The sequence below is a fragment of the Cucurbita moschata genome, unplaced genomic scaffold, assembly GCF_002738365.1.
Source record: "Cucurbita moschata cultivar Rifu unplaced genomic scaffold, Cmos_1.0 Cmo_Scf00023, whole genome shotgun sequence".
Taxonomy (NCBI): domain Eukaryota; kingdom Viridiplantae; phylum Streptophyta; class Magnoliopsida; order Cucurbitales; family Cucurbitaceae; genus Cucurbita; species Cucurbita moschata.
The window spans coordinates 2,049,678-2,067,040 of record NW_019268539.1 but is presented as its reverse complement, the minus strand read 5'-3'; the positions used below and the strand labels follow the sequence as shown (position 1 = coordinate 2,067,040).

General features: G+C 36.3%; 2 protein-coding genes across 2 annotated transcripts; both read right to left on the bottom strand.

The window, feature by feature from the left end:
- Nucleotides 1–842: 842 nt before the first annotated feature.
- On the bottom strand, nt 843–5,374 carry LOC111460303 (UDP-glucuronic acid decarboxylase 4-like). The gene is made up of 7 exons (XM_023103506.1): nt 4,570–5,374; nt 4,096–4,243; nt 3,912–3,991; nt 3,730–3,813; nt 2,220–2,294; nt 1,954–2,046; nt 843–1,396 (listed from the first exon to the last, which is right to left on the bottom strand). Exons 1-7 carry the CDS (start codon nt 5,206–5,208, stop codon nt 1,133–1,135), a joined length of 1,383 nt encoding a protein of 460 aa, XP_022959274.1. The 5' UTR covers nt 5,209–5,374; the 3' UTR covers nt 843–1,132.
- A 2,088-nt stretch (nt 5,375–7,462) lies between these two features.
- On the bottom strand, nt 7,463–16,560 carry LOC111460363 (protein pleiotropic regulatory locus 1). Its single transcript, XM_023103606.1, has 17 exons — nt 16,288–16,560; nt 16,062–16,086; nt 15,824–15,941; nt 15,331–15,409; nt 15,108–15,170; nt 14,464–14,545; nt 13,362–13,454; nt 11,586–11,649; nt 11,406–11,491; nt 11,217–11,318; nt 11,013–11,096; nt 10,678–10,738; nt 10,536–10,602; nt 10,360–10,437; nt 9,455–9,519; nt 8,005–8,082; nt 7,463–7,920 (listed from the first exon to the last, which is right to left on the bottom strand). The coding sequence occupies exons 1-17, from the start codon at nt 16,419–16,421 to the stop codon at nt 7,748–7,750; spliced, it is 1,452 nt and encodes a 483-aa protein (XP_022959374.1). The 5' UTR covers nt 16,422–16,560; the 3' UTR covers nt 7,463–7,747.
- Nucleotides 16,561–17,363: the final 803 nt, after the last annotated feature.

Genomic DNA, 17,363 nt, shown 5'->3' with positions numbered 1-17,363 from the left:
AGTGGTCTGGAAGCATGCTATCTTGACCATCTGCACATCTACTACTATAGACACATTTTTAGACCGTGAGGCTGCCAGTGATACATAACAGGTCAAAGCAGACAATATTTATTAATGTTAAGCTTGAGTTGTTACAACTACTGCTACATGCACATTTGCACATCTAATGTAGTGGTCTGGAAGCTTGCTACCTTGACCATCTGCACATCTACTACTATAGACACATTTTTAAAACGTGAGGTTGTCGGTGAAACGTAACAAGTCAAAGCAAACAATATCTATTAACATTAAGCTTGAGCTGTTACAACTACTACTACATACACATCTGCACATCAATGTAGTGGTCGGTAAGCATGCTACCTTGACCATCTGCACATCTACTACTATAGATACATTTTTAAATGAGACTGTCGGTGATACGTAACAGGCCAAACCAGACAATATCTATTGGTGATACGTAATAGGCAAAACCAGACAATATCTATTAACGTTAAGCTTGAGTTATTACAACTACTACTACATGCACATCTGCACATCTAATGTAGTGGCCTGGAAGCATGCTACCTTGACCATATGCACATCTACTACTAGACACATTTTTAAACCATACGGTTCCTAGTGATACGTAACAAGTCAAAGCAAACAACATCTATTAACGTTAAGCTTGAGCTGTTACAACTACTACTATATACACATCTGCACATCAATGTAGTGGCCGGGAAGCATGCTACCTTGACCATCTTCTTCTCGAATCGCTAGCTATTCCGAAAAAGATACGAACCATCAAAATGTTATATATTTATATTGATTAAAAAAGAATTACTATATAGATTCATAAAACATATAACCACAAAGGTTCAAACTTGAACAAAATGAAAAGAAGCAAAGAAAGAAGGAAAATTTCACAAAAAGCGGAGAAGAGAGAAGAGAAGAGGGGAGGGAGAGAGGTAAATTAGGCCCTTAGAATAAAAATTGTGGATTAGCAGACAAAGAAAGAAAGAGGTTGGATGAATGGGATCCCTCCCCGGCCCTCTTTCTTTGCTCTCTTCGGTCTGCCAAATGTTATTCCTTGGGGGAAGTAATTGAGAGACCTCTTATTCTAAAGTGTATTTGAGAAGAGAGGTAGGTGTGACTAGACGGAGGAGGTGGTGGAGAGGGTGGAGAGGGTGGCGGCGGCGGCGGAGGAGGAGGAGGAGGCGTCGTCTTTGAGGTCGCCGAAGATGCGCTGACGGAAGTCGGAAACCATAAGGGGAAGGCCCTTACGAAGGGACACAGAGGGCTCCCAACCAAGAAGCTCCTTAGCTTTGGAAATGTCGGGCTTCCTCTTGTGTGGGTCGTCTTCGGTGTTCGGCCTGAACTCTATCCTTGCATTTGGATCTATTGTCTCTTGCACTACCTGCACATCACAATCCATTACATCGATATGAACATAGTTTAATAATAACTTTCATTAATGTTTCGGTACTCAAAATTAGTTGACTAAAGTTCGAATTTTTAGTCATATTTTTCGGTTCGAACTCACAAAATACAAACAATAGTTCATATCTATCCATTTCTACAATATCTAGCTCATTACTCTTAGTCCCGTGTTAATTTGAGCCTAATTTAACTTGTTAAAGTGTTACTAATTTTTTTTAGAGAAAAATTCTAATTCAAATGACTAAAGGTTTGAATCCTTAATCATATTCCTTATCAGCACTCGACAAATTAAAAAAAAAATACTTAACTACACTTCTTCGATAGGTTACAGTACAATTCAAAACTTTTTCTAATATTTTAATCTTATGAGTTTTTAAATTTCTTTCCAAGCATACTTAACAATACTTAACAAATCACTGGTCTCATATCATCATATCATCATATCAGGGATCAAAATTAAAATAAATTTAAACATTCCAACATTAAAATTAGATTTGGTTTAGTACCACAAGTTCGAGGGAGTAAAGAGCTGACCTGAGCAAGTTCAAGCATAGTAAATTCGCCGGGGTTGCCTAGATTGAAAGGGCCCACGTGCTCACCTTCCATGAGTTTCATTAAACCCTCCACCTGTCAGTTTATTGAACAGATCCAACAAAAACTTTAATTTAAAAACTATATATATATATGATAGTTTCTTCTCTAGATTATCCTAATTTGAGTTCCATTTCCAATTTATGATAATATTAACAGTCATTTTATGATGATAGATAGATGTATAAAAATATATTTAAAGGCCTTACCAGATCAGAAACGTATTGAAAGCTTCGGGTCTGCTTGCCATCTCCATAAACTGTCAACGGCTCCTTTCTCAATGCCTGTGGGGGTTTTTGACAGAGTAATTTATTAGATTTGTGTACAAAATTTAAACTAACCTAACGTCTACCCAATATATTAATAATGATGCAAGTTTTTGACAACTAAATGACCTCGCTAATTATGAATGTTCTTTTTCGGGTAAATTTTATAGCCTTACATGCTCCTACGAGATTGAGCGGTAAAACACAATGTATACGTGAATAGAATAAGAGATCGAAATATAATGTTACAATCCCGATCAAAAGTGTTCAACTTAATGTTCGGAGATAGAAATTTGAAACTCCAAAAATAATAAGCTAAATTTGGTGGCAATCGGACACCGGATAGATGCTCCATTACGTCTGTTTGCCAAAGTCACGTTTATGTATGGAGTATTGAAAATAACTCAAAATGTATTATAAGGAGGCATGGTGTCAGCTCTCCACCATTCTAAGGCTTGTGGCCTAAGCGAGTTGCTCTCCACCATTCTAAGGCTTGTGGCCTAAGCGAGTTACCCTGTGGCACAGGGCGAGCACGCCGAGACTATTGTCTCAGGCGACTTCGTTTGAAATGGGTCTAGCTACCCTGTGTCATAGGGCCAGCATGTCGAGACGAGTGTCTCGGGAGACTTGCTTTGAAATGGGTCAGCTATCCTGTGGCATAGGACAATCATGTCAAGACGAGTGTCTCGGGTAACTTATTTTGAATGGGTCTAGCTACCCTGTGCCACAGGGCTAGCATGCCGAGACGAGTGTCTCTGGAGACTTGCTTTGTAATGGGTCTAGCTACCCTGTGCCACAGGGCGAGCATGCCGAGACGAGTGTCTCTGAAGACTTGCTTTGTAATGGGTCTAGTCTAGCTACCCTGTGCCACAGGGCGAGCATGCCGAGACGAGTGTCTCTGAAGACTTGCTTTGTAACGGGTCTAGTCTAGCTACCCTGTGCCACAGGGCGAGCATACTGAGACGAGTGTCTCGAGAGACTTGCTTGGAAATGGGTCTAGCTACCCTGTGGCCTGGGGCGAGCATATCGAGACAAGTGTCTCAGACAATTTCATTTGAAATGGGTTTTTCAAGAACAATACCCAATGACACGGGTGTGCATGTAGACAATTACTATTAAACTATACTTATTCATAAACCGTTTTTTTTTAATTATGAAAATTTATTTTTAGCTAAAAATCGTTATGATATTATAAAAATAAAACTTTTAAAACTCTAGCATTTATAGCATTTTAGAGATTAAAATATATACACGAGGATTCGAACCCTGACTTTTTGAACAACATGAACTCACAACACTCCTAAATAAATAATTTTTTATTTGGTTATTAAAATTGCTTGCAGAATTTGATGGGTTTTAGGATTACAAAGCACATGGTTGTTTTGCAACAGAATATACAGTGGGGACCACGTGCCATGAACTCTTAGTGGCCGTACATTAACAGAAAGCGTACCTGTGCTACAAAATTGCTCACAACTCGTCCGTCATCGATGCACATCCGTGGTCCATAAGTGTTGAATATCCGAGCAATCCGGACCTGTAAGAAAATGGCAGATTCCAATCATGGCTGCCTACTCTAATTTTCTAACTAACATTTGGCTAAACAGAGCTTTCAGTAAAAAGTGGAGTTGCGACCTCAATGCCAAGGCCTCTGTGGTAATCCATTGTCAGAGTCTCCGCCGTGCGTTTTCCTTCATCGTAGCAGCTCCGAACACCTGCAAAGAGAAGGCCGATTGGCGGCAAGGAGCATAATCAGTAAACGAAACGGAAATGGAGGAAATGAAAAAACAGAGTACTGGCAGCCATGGCAGAGGGTTACCGATGGGGTTGACGTTGCCCCAGTAGGTTTCAGCCTGCGGGTGTTGGAGCGGATCGCCGTAGACTTCGCTGGTGCTGGTCAGCAAAAAGCGAGCGCCAACTCTCTTCGCAAGCCCTAGCATGTTCAATGTGCCGACGACATTGGTCTTGTGATCTCAATCAGGTTAAAGAAACCAAATCACATAATCGAAAAAGGAGGTTGCAGAAATACAAACAGAGAATGGATAAGCTCAATAGAAAAAAGAAATGTCAGAAGAACACAGAGATTCAGAGAAGGAAATTCGAGATTAATTTTGAAACTACTATTGTAAACGAGAATTGAAGTCGACTAATTCAATAGATTCATGCTCTGCACTATTTCTGTAGCCCTAAGATTAGAGATAATACGATTTGAAAGAAATTTGTTCTGAAAAAGTGAATAAATATCATGTAATTAAATTTTTAAAGAATCGAGAAAGAAGAAAAAGAAGGATATGATTGTCTTGACAGGATTGAATTTGTAATGAACAGGAGAAGCAGGGCAAGCTAAATGGAAGATCTGATCAACTTCCAATAGAATCGGCTCGACAACGTCGTGTCGGATCAGTTCGAATCTCGGGTTTCCGAAATGATGAACCAGATTATCCTTCCGGCCGGTGAAGAAATTATCAACGACAATCACGTTATCGCCCCTCTCCATCAGACGGTCCACGAGATGGCTTCCAACGAATCCAGCGCCGCCAGTAACTACGATCCTCAGGTTCCTCTTCTTCAATCCCGGCGGGACTTTACCCGCCATATTCACCCGCCCTAGCGATCCTTCACGGCGAGTTTCGTACAGAACTCTCCGCATCGGGATCGACGAATCCAATCGAACGAAAGGATTCAACTCCGCTCGATACCGTTGATCATCACGAAGCTCCAACGGAAAAGTCAAACGGACAACGTTAAACAACAGAGTTGCAATCGCAATGCCAATGAAAACGAATAGAAGACGCTGCTCCCGAAGCATGTAACGGATCGGACTCCTGAATTTGCTTGAACAACCTGCCGGAGTCCTCGGTGGACCAATCACGGAATTTTTAGTTTGTAGCGTCGGATTCGATTGATTTCTTCGAAACAACTCAGAATTCATCTTCTGAAAACAAAATCCAATCTCACTTCCCCGAGAAAATTTCCAGAGATTTGAAATTCGCAGAGCTTATGATATGAGATTGAAAGTTTCAAGAGAACATAGAGAGAGTGAAACAGAGAGAGATTTGAGCATTACTGTAAGAAGGAATGGGACGATGACTTTCGTGCATGAAATTTCGCCTTATAATCGTTCTTTTAAAGCGAACAAATTGGCTAGGTTACACTATTGGGGCATCTCACGTAAATACCCCTATTTATAAGCCCCAATTAATTATTTATTAAATAAACATTAAAAGGCATTTTAATCCGAATTTCATACTTATTTAAAATCTCTAATTTTAGTCCATATATTTCTTTTAAAAATTTTAATTAATTTTTATCAATATTCATTATATAATCAAAATAATACGAGTTTTTTTTTTTTCTAAATCATAATTAATTGTTTTAAGGCGAAAACATGGATTTTTTAAATTAATTATTTAAATTATATAATACACGTGTCTAATTTTTACCCTATGATGAGATGGAGCCTTGAAAAGAACAAAGGGACACTTGCATTCCTCTAAGCACTTTCAAAAATCATTTATTTTATAAATATTTTAAAAAAAATTAGTTGACTTTTTCACGACTAGAAATTATAAATTAATTGATCTCACTGTCTGTTCATCTGAAACGTCTTGAAGTAGCTATTGGATGGTCTTCCTTTATCTCGTATTTCCTATACGGAATGAAATACGTCAACATCTACTACAAAATCACAACAGTCGAATCAGTTCCGGTAGAGACCGATGGAGATCCCATCATAGATGGTCAATGATAAGCTGGAAGAAGGTAAAGACAATGTCCAGTCATCGTGCCTTTTATGCCATGTTGGGTGATACATGTGTTACAGGTTATTGCAAGTTACACGCTAATAAATTTTTAATATTTTAAGCTATTTTAAAATTTATTGGGCATTTTTTAGAATATTTAAGAAAGTGTTAAGGAGAGAGTACTTGGAATATAGAAATGAAATACAGTTGATTTATTTATTTGTCCATGTTGGGTTAGTTGGGCATTTGACAATTTTGGAAATGGATAATAAAAATGAAATATTAAAAAGATAAAAATAACTGTAATAATAATTATTTTCAATGTGGGCCCACCTTCTCGAAGCTGGTTGGGATTTCAGCCAATAAAACGGCGACACGAAAGCAGGGACTTGTAAAGTAAAGACATAACGTGGCTGCAGATCCTCAACCGTTTACTAATAGCCCAAACTTTTGGGTTCAAATAATTCAAATAAAATTTAAAATGCTAAATTAATAAAATTACGTATTTTTGCTAAAAAAAAAAAAATGTTTATAAAATTTTTAAAAAAATCTCAAAATACTTGCAACTAAAAAAAAATTAAAAATATCTTAGTTTTTGTGATATCCCACGTTCGTTCGGGAGGAAAACAAACCACCCTTTATAAGGGTGTGGAAATCTCCCCTAGAAGACGCGTTTTAAAGCCTTGAGAGAAAGCTCGAAACCTTTCCCTAGAAGACGCGTTTTAAAACCTTGAGGGAAATCTCGAAAGGGAAAGCCCATAAGGGTGTGGAAACCTTCCCCTAGAAGACGCGTTTTAAAGTCTTGAGGGAAAGCTCGAAAAGGAAAGCCCAAAGAGAACAATATGTGCTAGCAGTAGATCTAGGTCGTTACAAATGGTATCAGAGTTAGACACCGGACGATATGCCAGCTTTCTTGCTGTTCCCCAAAGGAGGGTAGACACAAGGCGATGTGCCAGTAAGGACGCTGGGTCCCGAAAGGAGTGGATTGTGATGTCCCATATTGGTTGGAGAAGAGAACAAATCACAGAGTGTGAAAACCTTCCCCTAGAAGACGTGTTTTAAAACCTCAAGAAGAAGCTCGAAAGGAAAAACCCAAATAGTACAAAGGTGTAGAAACCTTCCCCTACAAGACATATTTGAAGCTTGAAAGGAAAAATCTAAAGAAGACAATATCTGCTTGCTAGATCTAAGTCGTTACAATTTTAAATAAAGAGATTAATATTTTGTTTTAAAAATAATTTTTAGACTATCAAAAGATGTCAAAGTATTCATTTTTTTACTTTTTAAAAATACATTTAAATTTCTTAAAAAACTTCAAAAATATCTATAATTTTTTATTTAAATTAAAAAATAAAAAAATAAAAAAAATAAAAAATAAAAAAATAAAAAAAAAAAAAAAACTTTCAGAAGTAACACGACAATGACGACTATAATAGTTCAACTATTCATCAGAAAACATTCTCTAAATATTCCAACGTTGTAGGTAGCAGGTAGAGAAACAAGGCAAATTACAAGTTCTTTAGGAAAATTACCTAATTTTCAGATAATTCAGAACCAACTTTAATTGTTTATATATACAAAAATTAAAATGATAAGCTAAGAGGTCATTTCTAGTCATGAGGACTAGCATGTATGGATGGATTGGGGGCCAGACAATTCTAAGCCTACGTAACTTCTCGATGCATATGAGTAACCCGAAAGAACACTGACCGTGTCGGGAATGGAGCTCTAGAATCGTCGGATATCTTTCGGTGGCTTAAAGTTGAGGGGATGAGTTTCTGGGGTAGCGTTTTCATCCTCCTTCCACATTTTGATCGTTTTGTCTGCTTCACAGGTTAGAAGCCTCGAACCAGTTATGTCGTACGAGAGAGCATAGATACCGGCTTCACTGTCCAGCGAGCCTGAAATGGAGGATTCGTCAACTTAACGTGTTTTCGATAAAATGACAAAATGAAGGGAAGCAAGGTCAAAGAAGAGATTAATACCAGGCTGTACAATTGTTTGCGATTGCTGAAAGTTATGACCACTCTTCCAATCCCAGAACCATAAGCTACCATTATCACCTTCATGATAGAAAATTTGTTGTTATAATATTAGAATGGTAGATTTAATTAAGGCTAAACTAACAAAAATACCCCCAAACTTTTGCATGAATATCATTTAACTCTCAAAAGTTTCAATAATACTCGTAAACTTAACGAAATCTCAAAATACCCTTAAAACTTTCAAAAAAGTTACAAAATACCCCTACCGTTAAAACTTTCAAAAAAGTTACAAAATACCCCTACCGTTAATTTTCGATGGAAATCATTAATACTTTATTTAAAATATGTCTTTGAACTTTTGCATGAATATCATTTAACTCTCAAAAGTTTCAATAATACTTGTAAACTTAACAAAATCTCAAAATACCCTTAAAACTTTAAAAAAAATTACAAAATACCCCTACCATTAATTTTCGATGGAAATCATTAATACTTTATTTAAAATATGTCTTTGAACTTTAAGAACGTTTAAAAAATATCCTTAAACTTTCAAAAGTTTCATTAATACCCTTCAACTTTTTAAAAAACTCAAAAAATACCCATAAGTTACCGTTTGTATATGAACGGAACCATTAGTACACCATGTTTCAAAAATACCCATGAACCATAAAAAATAACATTAATACACTTAAAACTTTTAAGGGTATGAATGCTACTTTTGAAAGTTCATGAGCATCTTTAAAACATAGTGTGTTCCGTCCATATACTAGTGTTAAAGTATTTTCTAATTTTTTTTAAAAGTTTGAAGGTATTTTTTAAGTTTCTGAAGAAGTTTAAGGGTATTAATGAAAATTTGAAAATTCAAAGGTATTTTTAAAACACTATTGAAAGTTCAAACGTTTTTTTTTTTTTACTTTTTTGAAACTTTAAGGATAATATTGAAACTACACACAACATGAGGTATGTGATAGGAACCAAAACATATTGCAATATAGAAGGTAAAGAACTTACAAGATAAACAAGTAATTTGAGGTACTTAGACCCTCCCCTGATGAAATCTCCCGCAGGCTCTAATTCACTCACCAAAATAATACCTAAATTCTCCCTTCCTGACACCCTTTATTTACAACCAAAATACCCTAACAACTCCCCATCTAATTACTAATATGCCCCTAATATCCTGATAATGCTCTAATATTTATTCCTATCAGTTTGGGAGTGAATTTAACATTTGATTTTCTCCAATCAAAAGAACTGGAAAACGTGGGGCAAACAGGCCTATAATAACCCGTCACCAAAAGCTGTTTCTAGCCATTCCTAGGGAAGAAAATAAGAACCAAGGAGCCCCAGAAAAGGGGGAAAATTCATATGTTTGAAGAAAAAAAAAAGATGAATTTAGTTTATCCAATAATATTTCCATCCAAGTTTGGTAACGACAGTAAAATAGTACCTCCAGTCGCCATAACACCCTCCTCATTGACAGCCATTGCATTGATTATAGTCTTCTGCTGAGAACTGAGGACAAAAGAGGCACGATAATGGAATATCATGTATTTTGATTATCTGAGGGACTACAAAATTTACGTGTCTTTTTTCTTTAGAAGGAAATTAATATATTTAAAAGCATGAAAATATAGTCGTCACTTGTCAGAAAAAGAGTAGGACTTCTAAGTCGGGGGAACAAGATGTAAAAAGAAAAGCTTGCACAAGGCTGTTCCTGGAATTATCTTAATGGCACTACAATTGTCCATCACCTCCAGAAAAAATCCAGAAGATGGTCCAAATTCTTGAATAAAAACTAACTAATGAAGACCTAACAATAGTAGCGGTAGCAAAATTGTTAAGCAAGTGCCAATAACTTCGCATGAAAAAGCTAGGATCATATATAACTTAGTTCAATTCCTTCTCTGCTCCTTTTTCAAAAAAATTTCCACATTTATGGCAATAAATGTGGAATCCAAGCATTGAAATCACTTAACACAGCCCCAATCGGTCAAATCAACCAAGTCATTGCATGAATAGTAACGAACATAGGGCCTCAGACAAATCTTGTCCGAGAAGACTAGGAATGACAGAATAAATTATCCTCAAAGGTCTAGTACCCCCAAGTGAAAACTGTGGTCAAAGTTCACAAAAATGCTCCAGAGTGTTTTCTAAAATAGAAGTTCAGTGAAAACAGATTTAGGTAACCATTTTATAAAAGGCCTTTGGTTTCCTTTAAGATATTCTCACATATAGACAGATTTTAGAATTCATAGAGTTATTAGAGACACTTCAACAGAAATATATTAATAATATAAAATTCCAAATCTTTTTTTCAAATTATATGCATAGCATGCTTTTTATAGAACTCACAGCATATTGTGCATAAACTCCCCTCTGGGAAGGTTAAATTTCTTGATGTTGTCAGCTGAAGCAGATGCAAAACTGTTCCTGTAAAAGGAGAAAGGGATAAAACGTATAAACAATGTAAGCAGTGACATCGGAAACAAATATGGAAAAAGTTATTTTATTAGTTTGCAATATCATACTCTTTAGGATGCAATGCCATTGCCCGAACAGATTTCTTATGGTATGTCAGAGTTGTCATTGTCTTTCCTGCCAAGCACAGAAAATGAAGCGTATAAATGAAGGAAAAACTGAATGGCATAGTAGTAAAATGCATTATATTACCATATCTGAGGTCCCAAAACTTAATAGTTGTGTCATGGGAGCCAGTCACAACTTGTGGATCCTGCAAATATTCAAAGAGTATATCAGGTTCTAATAATCCCAGCACTGTTTTTCTTCTCTTCTAAAAAAAGTTGCAACCATCCCAGAACCATAACGAATAGAACATCTAGGCCTGATCATGCAGAATAAAGGAGGCATCAAGCGAGAAGAGGAGAAACTAATATTATGCAGGAACAGAAGAAAATGATCTATCTAAGAGAGACCACGAGTAAAAAGTCTATTGAAAAGGAATTAATATGAACAAAATCTAGGAAGAAAAATAAGAGAAAGGATACCGTAGGTCGAGTAAAAACTGAGCAAACGGTGTTATCATGTCCAGAGAGGGCATGAATTTGCATCTTACTTCGGATGTCCCACACCTAGAAGAAAAATGTCATTAACCACATGATACCATTCATTCCAGTAACACTTGCCAGGAAAGAACCTCACTTGAATAATCCATAAAATTATAGATCAAAGAAACTGGTAAAATTGTATACCCGGCAGACGGAATCACGTCCCCCAGTGAGCAAAACATCGATTGTTGGATGAAGAGCCAAACAGTAAACACCACTCAGATGACCATGGTAATGGCGAATTACCTGAAAAAAAAAATTAATTTTGTTTCCTCACCATTTCACATCAAGGATTGAGCTCCCTACAGATAAATGATAAGAACCCATGCAAACCTTATTCTGTTCCAGGTCCCAGCATTTAACTTGTTTGTCATCACCAGCTGAAAACATGTAGGTATGCCTGTTGCTGACAGCAAGACCTAGTGACAAAATTGTGCTTAAGATATATCTCCAAAACAGCAGTAAGCTCCAGTAATATTAATTACGCTAAGATATAAATGAATAAGAACTGACCTCGTACTTGCTCAATATGGCCTGTCAATGTGAGTTTTAGCTTCCCACTCGCAACATCCCAAATCTAATTGATCAAAATTGAAAAAGTATAACTGAATTTCCAATGTAGTTTCCAGTTCATGCAGCAATATTTCTAATAATTATGCAAAACTTATTCTCGGTTAATCTTATTTTCTGACCTACAGTAAATCTTACAACTTCCTTAAACTGAATTCAAGATTAGGGCCAACTACCAAATCCTACAGCATTCCTCAGCCTGAAGTTTAATTCAAATGATTTAAATACCAGGACTGAAAGTACATGGGATCCAAATGAAACATAATATTGAAATTTAAAGTTCCTAAGAAGGTCAAGGTTTTCCTTTGGTCCCTCACCTATATGGGGCTTGATACACGACGCATTATAGAAGTGTAAATGGTGGGCCCTCTCCCATCGGTTTTCAGACTGTTTAAGAGAGGAGTCCTTAGACGATTAGAACATATTTTCCTTCCACCACAGTTTAATTTTCAAAAGGATGGGATTTTCATCTTGATACTATTTAGTTTTGACCTAGCAATTTGCCTCCTGAATCGGATAGAACTGGTTGATTGGTGAAAGATCTAAACGGCTGGGGGCTCAAAAGAAAAACAAAGGTGCTGTGGGGATTGGCAATCAAAGGTTTGGAGTGGGACTGTGGTGCAGTTGGCCGTAAATAAATCAGAGACCTTTTGAAGATAAGAACTCTAGTTTTGATTTTTTTTTTTTTTTTTTTTCGTTTCTTTTTTTGAAGCAATGTACAGTAAACTGCCTCTAACAAATCCCTCAGGTAACAATTGGAAAAGCCATCGTAATTAGTCTCTTTAGGAGGGGGATCTTTCTTCCCCCAATCCTTGGGATGTTTTCTTTCCCTATAGTTATTTTATTCCAGGTTTCTTATAAAAAAAAAGGGAGAAAAATGTCAAAGAATAATTTGAACTGTGAGGGTAAAAGGTCAAAGGATTACCAGCTCTGACATAGTATACGATAGGAATAAGCAACATCCCACAAATTTTTTTCCCCTACTTTGTGGTTTCGTGTACGAAATGATCACATAAGGATGTCAATCACTTATTTCTATTATGTAATCTGACGTAACAATTGCAGAGGTAGACGGTTGAGTTTTTCTCTGCAAGAAGGTAACTAGCCATATGAAAGACTTTTAATCCAAGCTTTTGCTAGTAGTGTAGTTTAAATATATTGAAAATCCTTTCATAGGGAGGTAAGACCTTTTATAAACTATCAGGATATTAGTATCTTACTGCTGCTTTCTCTTTCTTCAGAATTTTACAATTATTCTCTCTTTTAGCTTGACTTATAGGGAGGTAAGACCTTTTATAAACTATCGGGATATTAGTATCTTACTGCTGCTTTCTCTTTCTTCAGAATTTTACAATTATTCTCTCTTTTAGCTTGACTTAGAGGTGAGTGATTTTCTAGTCTCCATGGTTCTAGACAGGGTGAATATATTATCAACATTCTTAATCAAAATATTTTGATTACAACGGATCCCCAAAAGTTTTGGTGCATATATTTCCAGCACCATACACCAATCTTTGGATTTATTTCGTATCACACTATTCTAGAAGGAAGAAACAGATCCCTATAATTATCACAAATAAATGACACTTCGATTTTCATCTAAGTAAAACTCAAAGATAACGACTTTTATCAATGGGCAAAAACTATATAAGCTATAAATGGTACTATAACAAACCAAAATCGAATCCATGCATACTAAACAATTTAAAATATAGATACCTTGATTGTGCGATCGGCTGATCCAGTACAAAACCACGTGTTACTGGGATCAAATGCAACAGACCTTACCCACCCTAAGTGACCACTTATGACCTATACACCAAAAGAAGAGTGTTGGTTGTTTACGAGCAGGAAGTAGCAAATATCACATGCAAGATACTCAGGAATTCATATGATGTTAACTCATAAACTGCCGTCAACAGAAAGGAGCATACAAATTGACAACACAGTATGCAGTCATCAGTTCAGTTACTATTCTGCATTAGTATTTTTCCCAAATATAATGTACTTTCTAAGTCCATGTCGCATCATTTGCAATCACTGCTTCAGAAAAGAAAGCTTATTTATTTATTTATTGATAAGAAACAGGCATGTGTCTATTCAACAAAAAACACAAAAATAATAACAGCCTAAGGGCTAGGGATTGAGAATACTCCTCCCAAGGATCTAATCAAGGAAAGCCTTCCAATTGAAAATAGTAATTAAAAGGCTATAATTACAAAAGAATTTGGTGCAATTTGTGCACTACCAAAGGCCGTATGTTGAGCAAAAACACAAAAAGAATCAAGGAGGCATATTTATCTTCAAACATCCAACTATTTCTTTCATTCCAAAGATACCCAAGGAAAGATCAAGTTGCACAGCTCCAAGGGATCTTTCCCCTTCCAACAAAACATTTCCCATCAAGCCCATCTAGCAACTAATTGTTAATCTTCTTGGGAAGGCAGCCGACCATCCCAAAGATATTAAACAAAATGGACCACCCTTTAGAAGAAAATTGACAGTGCTGAAACAAGTGATCCAATGATTCCTCCTCCTTAAGGCAAAGGCAGCAAATGGAGGGAGACAAGGACCAATTTTGGAGCTTTCTTTGAAGTTTCTCATGAGTATTTAAGCATCAATAGGCTACCGACCAGTGCATAGTTATTGAATAAAATGTGGAAGATGGGACATTTATACACAAGTTTAAATTGGTCCATAAGATCAAAACTTCAAAACTCGTCCAACTTTTTCTCATTTAAATAAATGACATCAAAAACACTTTTAATATCCATGATAATAAACAAATAGATCAATAGAAAATAATAATAATAAAACTAACCCTGTAATTTCTCCATGGAGCATGCCAAACTGGACGTGGCCACTTGCTTGGAATTCTTTCCATAATTGCAGATGTTGACATCCTATAAGAACAAAAGGCAAACTATTTCAGGTAAAAACCACAAATACTAAAAATGTGAAAAGAAAGAACCAAGATTAAAAGGAGTCAAAGCAACAAGAAAAAAAAAGAGAGAGAGAGAGAGAGCTAGGTTAAAAGTCAATACTGTGGAGAATGCACCAGGAATTTGTGGAATAAATTTAGGCAAGTCAAATAATCATTCATAGTATGAAATGTCCTACGTCTCCAAAAAAACTTAAGAGCATGTACTATAAAATCAAGCACTGAAGAGCTTTTTACATGTCATGCTTGAAGATTTAACAATTAATTACATGGGTCCTCAAAGTACCAGATTAATATCAATTTAGTTAGAACTATGACAAACTACTCCGAATCAACTAAATTGCACATATTCAGTCAACCATGGCCCCTAGCCCCTGAAACGCAGGGAAGGAAGGAAGTGAATATCAAAACTCCAGCTATAGCCAATCTATAGTTAAATCTCATACATTACAAAGACTGCATATAATTCCATCATCACTAACATATCACTTGGGTTTTAAAAAAATTAAAAAAACATTAAAAACCTTTCAGATGAACCAGATGCAGAAATAATAGCTGAGCTTCTTCCCTGGAGGCCACCATCGTTTCTGGAAATAAAAGGTAGCATCAAAAGGTTAGCACCAAATCAACCAAACAGAAAACACTAAACTCGTGCAAAAGGAACGAAAACATCAATATATTTTTTTCACAAAAATAAATATTCTTGATGAACAGACATGGAGAAAGAAAGTGATAGCCAGTACTCACTGTGTATTCGGTTGTACAGTTGGACCAATGACCAGTGCATTTTGTGCTACAGACTTTGCATCTCCAGAACTACCCGGACCTGCATTACAGAGAAATCCACCCAACTCAATAACCAAATTCTTTGTAATAATCGTTAGAAATATCAACAGTTACACGGTCTTCTAAATTTATAAAGAATTGATGATAATTAGATAGTTAGACGTAGATTTGTAGTTAGTAACTAAGCTGTCAACCTGCTATCTCCGCTAGTAGTTAGGATCTCGGTGTGCATCTGCACGTGTTTATCAGCCCTTTGTACTTAGGGTTTAGAATAACTGAATCAGATCTTAATTCATATAGAATTTCAATCCCGTCAAACCTATTACAGAGAAAACCCAACCCTGACCTACACACTAACTCGGTCATCAAAGTTCAGTACAGATAAAATTACAGATGATTAGCCTATTTAAGGACATAGTGTAAGATTACAAATAAAATTACAGGCTAGATATACCAGTAAGCGCGAGGGCATTGGAAGGCACTGACGTTCCAAGGGCGCTATCGGGGGCGGAACTTGCTTGGCCAGTAGACTTAGCTCCGGTGTTCTTTAATCCTCCATACTCAACACTTATCTATGAATTGAAAAACAGAGCATAAAGATAATCTCCATTGCAGCTTGAAAGAACAGCGGAGTATTCCAAACACTGTTCGCAATCAGTGGCTAAAATCATGTAAGAAAGAAATTAACTAACCTTATGACTGATGCGAATTTTTTTGCTGCATTCAGAAAAGAAACGAAGAAAACACACGGATCATTCCGCTAGAAATTATAGGCTTTAAACCAGACATAAGCATAAGCATCTAAAGAAGAAAAAATCAAACAAAACAAAACACACGCACGCACACACAATGAACTTTTACAGTTAACTTACAAAACTACGCAGCGGAGAATCGAACTAAAACAATTAGCAACCATACCTCTCGGGATCGGGAGGAGCGACATGGCCGTGGACCGGAGAGAAAAGGTCTAGAGCTCTTTTGAGAGATTTGAAGCTAAGCTTCTTCAATGACTGTGGTTCTACTGGCTCCATCTCTAAGGCGGGGCCTGGCATCTTCTTCGCCGTCTCCGGCCAGAAAGCAGTCAGTTCTTAACAAAGCTCCGATTCCGATGAGCACCCCTTCGGAGCTGAAGCAGCAGGAGATGTCTGCTCGGCTTCGAGGACAAATGGCGCCTAAACTGGTGTTGCGAACCCTGAGCCTGTGGTGGATTCTGCTAACACTGATCTCCAGCCTAATTGGGCCGAAAACTAAGCCCACCACAATATTTTCCTGACCGCACCCATCTTATTTGGGTCAGCCCGTAAGTTCCTCCGTACAATTTTGGGCCCGATTAATATTCTTTGGCGGCCCAATTTTCGGCCCATCTTTATCCGTGAATTTATTTTTTATGAATATTTTTAAGTATTTAACATTCATCATCGTTATAAGTTTGTATAACTATTATTATACACTTAAAATATATTATATTTAATATAATACACAAAAATTAATTTACTTTACCTCGTAAAATAATAATTTTATTAATTTTTTAAAATATAATACTAAGTTTATTAATGTTTTATAATAATAAATAGTTTAGACGAACTTTACTAAAAACCAACGGCATAAATAAAAATAATAATATTAATGAATTTTTTAATATCACACGTGGAGTGGTTTGGACTTTGGAGAGCGTGGTCCCGTATAATAAATTGGATTTAAAATTGAACCAATGAAAAATGAACACGTGGGCAGAAATGTGCGGTTATTTAATTATTTCCGTTTTGGCTTTGGTCGACTTCTTCTTTAAGATACATAAAACACTTGCTTTGACCAAGTCAAGATCAGAAACCTATTTTTATTTAATGTGTTTTTTTTTATTATATTTTAGGTGGTTTGGTTTGTAATTCTAAAAATGTAATTTTAGTTTAATAAATCACAAGGCTAATATAGTAATTTTGAAAATTTATTAGTTATCCTCAACGCCCTCAAAATTGAGCGTCGGATTTGAACGA